We start from the raw sequence: 9,703 nt of genomic DNA on the forward strand, positions 1-9,703 counted from the left end.
TGGGCTTGGTGACTCGAGAGAGCAGCACAGGAGGGACCGGCCCGCCACCCGAGGAAGGCTGGGACAGGCCGCGCAGCCGCTTGCAAATCCTGAAGCCGCCCAGGGCGGGGCCTCTGACAGCACTGGCTTCCCCGCAGACTGAGCTGGTCTGGAAAAGCAAGTCCTTCCCTTGGCTCTCCGGGCAGGGTGCCTGGGACCCCACAGACACCCAGGGACCAAAGACCAAGGTGCAAACCATCACAGAGACCTGGGACAGGCCGCGCAGCCGCTTGCAAATCCTGAAGCCGCCCAGGGCGGGGCCTCTGACAGCACTGGCTTCCCCGCAGACTGAGCTGGTCTGGAAAAGCAAGTCCTTCCCTTGGCTCTCCGGGCAGGGTGCCTGGGACCCCACAGACACCCAGGGACCAAAGACCAAGGTGCAACCCATCACAGAGACCCGGCGTTCCTCAGGTCGCTGAGTTCCCACAAAGAAGTCTGGCCGCCACCCTGTGCCTGGCAAGGCTGCAAGCTCGCACTGCGCCTGCGTGCACCCGAGCTGGGATTTCCCGTGTTTTCTGCTCATGCTCCCTCCGTCTGGTCCCAGCTGCAGGTAGTCTTGGTCCCTGCCCTCCTTGTGTTCCACATCCATAGAAACACTGACAACGGCCACACAGGACTGTCCGTCCTCACGACACTATCGCCTTTTGGATCTGAGTTTGCTCCTCCCTCATCCTCTGTCAACCAGAGTTCACTGGCCTTTCTGGAAGGGCAGGTGCAGAAGGGTGGCGGGTCTCCTGCCCTTGAGGGCCCATGTCAGGATAAGTTTAGTTACTCAACTAAGAGCCTGCAGGACAGCATCTAAAGAACCCAAACAGGAAAGGCACCAGAGTCCTGCCTGTGATAGGCACTTCCCAGGAGTGGGGGTGGGGTGCGAGGGGCCCTGCGCTCCTCCATATGCTCCTCCCACACTGCACACAGCCGCCAGCAGGGGTGAGGGCTCATCAGGGTGACAGAGTTCCCCATCAGCACCCACTGAGAGATTGGGGGTGGGGGGGAGGGCAGTCAGAAACAACAGCACCCCCAGAGGGTGGTGCTCTCCAGGCAGAGATGGGGAGAGGGCCTGTGAGCCCAGCTAAGGCTTCTCTCAGATTAGAGAGGTATGTGGGCTGGAACCTAAACACAGGATGTGAAGTCCAGAGGAAAAGGACAGGAGGGGGAGGGGCGGAAAGGAAAGAGAGGGCCAGACCGGTCAGTTCCAGTGCCATTAACTCCTTCAGGGCCAGGCAGAGGGGGCCAGGCCAACTGAAAGCCTTTGTACTACCAAACCCCAAACCCGCTGACCGCCCTGCCTGCTGCTGGGCTGAGTGCCGGGTGCAATGCCGTGGCCCCAAGACAGAACCCGCTCCACGGAGGCAGCCAGAGGGCCAAGGGTCGAGAGGGGGCACCACAGATAACACTCAGACCCCCGCCTAAGGTGAAAGGAGGGGACTTTGGGGTCCAAGGGCTCTAGGTGAGGGACCTCACACCAGGCCCTCCCCGGCCCGAGGCCAAGCAGCTCAGATTGCTCTGCCCAAGACGTGGAAGGAGCTGTGGAAAGGACAGGGTAGAATAAAACGTCTCCTCTCTACTTGCAAGAGAAAAGCCACCTCCTTGGCTGGGAGAAGGGTGCCAAGAAGGACAAGGAAAGAAGGCAGGGGACACCCTCAGAAGCCCAGCAACTGCCCTACCACCACCACCACCCCGCAGCGGGGGTGGGGGAAGACCACCTCAAGTGGTCATTAAAAATGCCAGCTCCGGCCTGGCCTGCGTGGCTCAGTGGTTGAGCGTTGACCTATGAACCAGGAGGTTACAGTTCAATTCCCGGGCAGGGCACTGTCCGGGTTGTGGGCTTGATCCCTGGGTGTGGGGCATGCAGGAGGCAGCGGATCAATGATTCTCTCATCATCGATGTCTCGCTCTCCCTCTCCCTTCCTCTCTGAAATCAGTAAAAACACATTTTTTAAAATGCCAGGTCCACCCTCCAGAGACCAGATACCAGTGAGAGAAGCACCAGTTGGAAGATGCCTCCAAGGATGATGCCCTTTTCCAAGCTCGTCACCGTCTGGGTCCCATGGTGACAGCCACGAGGGCCCCGGCCTCTGACCAGTGGGAATGGAGATTTTCCCTCCAGCACACCCCGGCAGCAGAGCCTGGGCCTCCGTCCAGTGCTTTTCTCAAAGCCCATCCCACAGATGGAGATTCTGAGGCCTCAAGTGTCAGAGGGCTGGCCCAAACTCAGAGCCCAACAGTGGAGTGGGGGTGGGGGAACAGCAGCCCCGGACCCAGGGCCCCAGCCAGCCCCCCTCACCTCGGCCTTATACATGCGGATGAGGCCCTGGTTCACTTTGGACCAGGTGGGGACAGCGCTGATGTTCCACAACTGGTTGGAGTGCTCAGCAAAGGGGCCCGTCTTCATCTGGAAAAGAGAGTCCACAGCTGAAAAGGTGGGCCCCTGGGAGCCCATGCCCTGCTCCCCATGGCAAGGTCAAGCACGCACACACAGATGCACACAGATGCACGCACTCACACACACCCCCACACGCACACATGGGCACCAGGCCACAGCAACTGCCTGTGGGGCACACACACATACAGGCGCACTAACGGACAGACAGGGTCCCTCTTGGCCTGCAAGACCCACTGGGAAACATAATCCCTAGTCAACCTCTTTCTTCCACAGCCACAAAAAGGGAGGAGTCTGATTCCCACCACCCACCAAACCCAGCAGCCTCAGAAAAATAAAATCTCCACCCAAACTCCCCAGGGCTTCAGGGTGCCTCTGACAGCATGGGGACCCACCCCCACTTCCCCAGCCCAGCACCCCACACAGGGTGGGCTCTGCACTGGGCACCTGGCCTGCGCCTGCCACTGGCAGAGCTAGAAGAGCCCAGGGAGGGGTGGGTTTGGGGGAGGGCCAAACTGGGTAAGACCAAACCCAGGCACCGACTGCAGAGGTGGAGGAAGGGCACCTGCTGCAGATCCAGGAGGAAGGTCTGTTCAGAAAACCGGCCTGACCCGGCCAGGAAGTATGAAAGGGAGGGAACCACACCAGCAAGGGACAGGCAGGAGGCGCAGGACAGCTCCATTCCGGTGCCTCCTCTGGCCAAAAAGCTGGCCTCTGGGAAGGAAGAAACCGCATCAAGCAGCATGGTCATGGAGTCCTCGGGGCATCAGACACCACAACGCTGGAAGCGGGAAGTGTGGGCTCGAGTGTGCCCCTCAGCACGAGGCCAGCACATTGGCATTTAACAAGCAAGCAGTTCAGTCCCCTCAGTGCTGCGCCCTCCTTGGCAGATGAGCAGCACGGACGCTGGGGGAACAGGGCTTCAGAAGAAAGAGTTTAAAAAGCAAAGAGGCTAAGCTGGCAAGGAAGCGTCGACTTGGACCCCGAGAGTGTGGAAGATTCCAGACGAGGCTGTGCGTGGAGGTGGGGCTGAGGGAGAGCTATTCTGGGGAGGAAGGAGGGGTCCAAAGCTCTCTCTGCATATTGGGCATCACCGCCCCCAGCCCTGCCCTTGGCTGTGGCCTCTGCCAGGTGACCCCACAGGCCTTTCCACTTCTTTAGTAAGGGGAACTCTTACAAAACTGTCATCTCTCTCTCCTGACCCAAGTCCCCCAAAAGCCTGTCTCACCCCCCAAATTCAGTACAACAGGCTCCTTCCTCCAGCAGTGAGGCCGCAGCCCAAGGCATTAGACCAGCGGTTCTCAACCTTCCTCATGCCGTGACCCTTTAATACAGCTCCTCATGTTGTGGTGACCCCCAACCATAAAATTATTTTCGTTGCTACTTCATCACTGTAATTTTGCTCCTGTTATGAATCGTCATGTAAATATCTGATATGCAGGATGTATTTTCATTGTTACAAATTGAACATAATTAAAGCATGGTGATTAATCACAAAAACAATATCTAATTATATATGTGTTTTCCAATGGTCTTAGGCGACCCCTATGAAAGGGTTGTTCGACCCCCAAAGGGGTCGCGACCCACAGGTTGAGAACCGCTGCATTAGAGAGACAAAATCCACCCTGGTACCCACAGGGTTGCTCCTGGGCCAGTCCCTTCACCCAGAATCTTCCCCCTCCTCTATCTGAGGGGGGTAGCCAGGAGCCCCAGCCTGCAGGAGCTTGGCCTTCAGGGATCTTGGTTCCAACTGCCCCCCTCAAGCAGGCTCCACCCCAGCCTTCCCTCCCCTTGGCCCCGCCCCCTCCGCAGGCTCTGTGCCCTTGGGGACGGGGCTGGGCTCCAGGCCTCTCTTGCATACTTCCAGGACCTGAGCTCAGGGATACAGGAGAGGGGGACCACTTTCACTCTGGTCAGGGTGCCATGCGCACACCATCAGGAGGACCCTGCTGCTACCCTGTGGTTTCGTCCCACAGCAGCCGCAGGGGCCTGCTCAGCAAGGGCTCAGGCTCTGCCTCCTGGGCCAGCCTCACCCTAAGGGCACGGGCTGCAGAGCCAGGGGGCCGAGATCCAGAGCCCCAGTGGCCCTGACTCCCCCAGAAAAAAGCCAGAGCTGCCTCCCAAGGTCTCCCTAAGTCCTTCAAAAGGAGACTTGCAACTCTGGGAAAGGAAAACAGATGAGGGGGAAGGAATGGGGCAAGAAGACAAAAAAAACTAGCTCCTTCTAGCCACAAAGGGAGAAGAGAGAGCGCGAGAACCAGCAAGCCGGCTGCAGGCCCGCAGTGACCCCAGGGGAATCGTGTGAGTCAGAGCAGCCATATTGAGCAGGAAATTACTCACAGACGCTGCGTTCCTGCCTCTCCACTCCCAGGAGAATCGGCCTTTTGTAAATGGTTCCTCTGTCAGTAACCGAGGGGGGATGGGGCGGGTGGGGGAGGCTCTGCACAGCGCCTTCCTGTCAGCTCCTTCCCTTCCAGCTGAAATCTGATCCCTCCCTTCCCAAAACTCCAAATTTAGAAGCCAGATTGAAACTGAAATTCTTTCCTGCCTGCCCTGCTCTTAAAGGCGCAGGGCGGCATTTCGGACGCCACAGCAGCTCTGCCAGGCGGGATGCCCAGGGCTAGCAGGGCAGGAAGAGAGCAGCCGGAGGAGAGGCCCGGTTCCATCTCCTACTTGTTTTGTTTCATCTCCAACTGCACCAGCCCCACCGAGGGACGCTGCCCCTTCCGGACAAAGCACACAGAGCCGCACACCGGCCGCCTGGTCCCCGCGTGCCAGTGTCAGGCCTCGGGCCTCCCTGTGTCAGGGTGTGCCGGGCCAGGTCACTCACTCGTCCTTCAGGGGCTACAAAATGCTGGTCTGAGGTGGCAGGGGGTAGGGGTTGGGGTAGCGTAGATGCTGCCATCAGCAGCCAAGCCAGGGGGGTGAAATGGGCCCTCACCGGTCACCTCAGCCCTGGGCACACCCGGCGAGCATCCCATGTTTACTACCACACCCGAGCCCCAACCCAACGTGAAAACGGGCTGTGCAGAGAAGGTGTGGGACCCCGAGAAGACCCCCTCCCAGTTCAGGCCTCTCCCCCAGTTAAATGTTAAAACCACCTCCAAGCTTGGCATGCCTTTAGCACCACCTAGTGGCCACTGTAGGATTTTTCTCTAGCAGAGGAACTGGGTCCCAAACTTTGAGTTTTTATACCACCATTACCAACCAAACAAACAAAAATACAAAAAACAAAAGTTTAACCTGAAGTCAATTCCCACATTCCCTGAAGCTCGGCCTCACCTTCCTTGTTAGGTATCGACAGGGACCAGGGACTGGCCCACCACCATGGGGCCAAAACAGTTGCGCCCAGTGGTCGCCAACCTCTCGGACCTCACAGACCACCAGTGGTCGCGGACCACCAGTTGGCAACCGCTGCTCCAAACGTTTCCTTAAACCAGCGGTCGCCAACCTTTCGGACCGGTTGGCAGCCACTGGTTTAGCTTCTTACCCCACGTGCGCCAAGCCAGCATAACACGTGCACCCCTTCCCCCCATCCTGCTCCTCCAGCTCCTCCTGGGGTCCCCCAGGCTCTGCGACCCTTGCATTCCACTCTGGAGGGAGCAGCACGTGACTGGCCCTCGCAGCAGTGAGCCAGGCTGCCCGCAGTCCTGCCGACCTTGGGCGGCTACACTGCTGAAGGCAGCAGATCTCTGAAATGACGTGGGGCCGCCCAGCCGTCAGTCCAGGTCCATTTGCTGACTTGGAAAAACATGTCATTCCCCTCTGGCCTCTGGAGTTGGGCAGAAGCCTGAGCTGAATGCTGACCAGGAGGAGCCTGGAGCCCCAGCTGCTTAACCAGGCTTCTCCCCCTCTTCAGGGCGCTCAGAACGGGCAGCCAGGTCAGCAGCCCCACAGGTAGGGGTCCACAGGTGTGCCAGGGGCAACCCCGGGGCCAGCAGGCCTGCATGTGAGCATCAGGAAAGAGAGCGGACACAGATCTTCTCCAGCCAGCGAGCCAGCCCTGTGGAAGCGGGGGGAGGGCAGTACCGGCAGGAAATGGCAGGCCCCCCTGGCAGAGGCCCTGGGAGCAATGGGTTCGCAACTTTCATGTGCAGCCACCTGAAAAGTGTGTTTAACACAGACTCTGGCTCTCGTCCTCCAAGACTGATTCTGAAAGCTGGGGAGGAGCCCAGGAATGTGCTTTTCTTAAAATCCTCGCCTGAGAAGTGTATTTTTTCCATTCTCTTTTTGTTTTTTGGGGTTTTTTTAGACAGAGTGGATGGGAGGGGGAGGAGGGGGGGGAGAGAGAACGAGTCACATTGATTGGTTGCCTCTCGCTGGGGACTGAACCTGCAATGAAGGTATGTGCTCTTGACTGGGAATCCAACCAAGACCCCTCGGTCCGAGGGCCAATGTTCTAACCATTGAGCAACCAGCCAAGGCAAGGGATGTGCGTTTTAACAAGCTCCCAATGCGATCGTGAGGAAGCAGTCCAAGGCTGCACTGCGGGAGGCCCAGGCCTGCTGGTTTCACCCGTGGCCCTGCACCTGCCCGTCCTCCGGCCCTGACAGACGTGTCCCTTCAGAGGAATCTGTCCTGCCGTCCACTCCAGCATCTCCCCAGCTCCTGCGACGGCTTCATCCCACACAGCCGCTCACACGGAGCTCTACAGACCCTTGGGCCCCGCCTGCAAGATGCCGACACACCTCACCTGCAAACCTGCGCTTCAGTCCCTGAGTCTGCTAGTGAGCAAGTCATGTAGAAACCCAGGAGGCCAACTTAGGGGAGGAGACCCTGGACGGTCAGAAGCTGACAGCTGTTCAGAGAGGCCTAGTGGGGCTTCCTTTTCAATGACCAGCCTTCCGGGCCAGCCCTGCCATCTCTGAGCAGCAGTTCTGGCTCCTCTGTCCAAAGCCACCATCTCTGTTTATTCCAGCCCGGAGGCTGCCGCGGCGTCTCCCTCACCCCTCCCCTCACCTCGGTGATGAACAGGATACACTCCAGGAACATGTAGTCCTTGTGGTTCTCGTTCACGGCCTTCTCATCCACAAAGTGCCTGGGCTCCAGGTACGGGTGATCTGGGAACAGCAAAGAGCCCCGGGGTTCAGAACCAGGTGCTCATGCCACCTTGCCCACACGGTCCACACCCCCCCCAGGGCCAGTCCTGCCTGTGTGCCCTGGACACTGGACCTCACAGGAGCAGTCAATGGCCTGGTGCGTGTGTCTGTCCAGTGGAACAAGCTGCGGGTCTGCTGCCCTCTAACCGTGTGACTCAGTTCTCTCCTCTGTGCGACGGGGACAAGAACAGCGCCTCCCTGTAGGGCTGCTGGTGCCGCCTGCCAATCACAGAAAGCGCTGGGCGGTGCCTGCGCAGGGTCCGCTAATGGTCCGCAGGCTCCGAGAGGCCTGGGGCGATAACCCACCTGAGCACGCAGACAGGGCCTGGCACAGAGCAGTGCCCACCACATGGCCATTTACTGACAGTCACAGGCAGTTCAACCTACGCCGAGGCAGTTATCACTGCACTCACCCCCTTCTGCTGGCCCAGGGAAAGCGGAGGCCACCAGAGCAGGCCCACAGCACGCGGCCCACTGCCCAGCACCTGGTGGCAGCTCCCTGATGGGCCCCTGACAGGTGGCTCAATGACGACAGCGGATGACACTGGTCACGAGTCAAAGAGCCCCTGATTTTCAACATAAAACCCCACAGCTGCTGCCAGGAGTGGGGCGCATTTCACACCAGTCCACTATGCGCCAGGCAAGGGCCGCTGCTCCGGCCCGTGTCCCATCCATTATCTCGGCGGAACTCTGCCTCCGCCTCCGCAGCCTGCCACGCCGGCGTGCAGCAGATCGGCAGCGATAGCCAGTCTAACATGTGCTTTGCCAGGGGTCACTCTCTGGGCAGGAGGGACGGAGGAGGGACAGAGGAGGGACACAGAGTGCGCTCTCAAACCTTTGTGTGCGGAGGGGTGCCTGGCCTCTCAGTACCTATCAGCTGTGAGCTGCCCCAGATGAAGGGCAGAAACTGGAAGTCATCCAGGCCCCACACTCCCTGGCTGCCGGCTGGCTCCATCCTGTATGTTTTCTGGAGTTTCCGCATCACCTCAAGGTACCTGCACAGGAGGGTGGGGAGGAGAGGGGAGGCAGAAAAGTGAAAGGACAGTCTCAACTCTTCTGCCTCCGGGAACGCAAGGAGGCGGAGATAACCACCTAAGAGTACAGCGGGTCTCTATTTCAGTGAAGTCACGCACAAGTTATCATCAGCTGAATATCCCAAAATAATGCAGCTTTACTGTCTTCTCCCACACGCAACCTTCCTTTGGCCCATGAAAGGGGCAAAACACCTCCTAAAAAAAGGGAGTCAGCACCACCGACTCCCGATCCTGTGAAGGCCCCGGCAGGAGCCTCCGCTTCTCTAACCTCGGCGGCCACTGCTGTCGGGGGCTGCGCCCAAACCTCCTTGGAGCTCCTGCATCCCGGCATTGCTGCAGCAGGGCCCAGAATGGACACAGTCAACGCTCTAATGATGGAAACACACCTGCGCTCCCGGACAGTGGTCTGCGTGGTGAGGGCACAGGTCAGAGCCTGATGCCTGGGCTCACCTGGCTGTGTGACCGCAGGGAAAGGCCTGGCTTCTTGCCTGTGTCCTCACCTATACAGTGGATTGACAGTTGCCACGTCCTAGGCCGGTGATGGCAAACCTTTTGAGCTCGGCGTGTCAGCATTTTGAAAAACCCTAACTTAACTCTGGTGCCGTGTCACATAGAGAAATTTTTTGACTTTTGCAACCATGGTAAAACAAAGACTTATATTTTTGATATTTATTTTATGTATTTAAATGCCATTTAACAGAGAAAAATCAACCAAAAAAATGAGTTCGTGTCACCTCTGACACGCGTGTCATAGGTTCACCATCACTGTCCTAGGGTTACTGTGAGAATTAGTCATGTGCTGCTGAACGACTGGGACACGCTCTAAGAAAAGTGCCATTAAGCGATTCCGTCATTGGGCGACCATCACAGAGTACACTAGACAAACCACGTCACTGAGTCGTATGTAAAGCACTCCGCCTGCCTCCACCTGGCGAACACCGCGGAAGCGTCAGCAATCCTGACGTAGCATTGCCATCACTTGTTTTCACTCGGATTTTAACCTGCTTGGAGGAGACCTGGACAGCCCATCTGCAGCCCCAGCTGCTTAGGGCAGGACAAGAGAACCCACAGGCACTCGCAGAACCCTCTAGCACCGTCCCCAGCCTGACAGCGACGAGGAAAGAGGCCACTCGTCCCCCCCCCCCCCC

At 58.5% G+C, this 9,703-nt stretch overlaps 1 protein-coding gene across 1 annotated transcript in view; it reads right to left on the reverse strand.

The window, feature by feature from the left end:
* PPP2R4 (protein phosphatase 2A regulatory subunit 4) overlaps positions 1-9,703 on the reverse strand; it is a 40,724-nt gene that overhangs the window by 18,681 nt on the left and 12,340 nt on the right. The window contains exons 6-8 of the mRNA XM_006768480.2: positions 8,392-8,516; positions 7,382-7,482; positions 2,327-2,434 (exon numbers count right to left, since the gene is read on the reverse strand). Coding sequence (XP_006768543.1) covers positions 2,327-2,434; positions 7,382-7,482; positions 8,392-8,516 — 334 coding nt within the window. The remainder of the gene's footprint in view (positions 1-2,326; positions 2,435-7,381; positions 7,483-8,391; positions 8,517-9,703) is intronic.

Source organism: Myotis davidii, unplaced genomic scaffold (genome assembly GCF_000327345.1).
Source record: "Myotis davidii unplaced genomic scaffold, ASM32734v1 scaffold142, whole genome shotgun sequence".
In the NCBI taxonomy this organism is placed as follows: Eukaryota; Metazoa; Chordata; class Mammalia; order Chiroptera; family Vespertilionidae; genus Myotis; species Myotis davidii.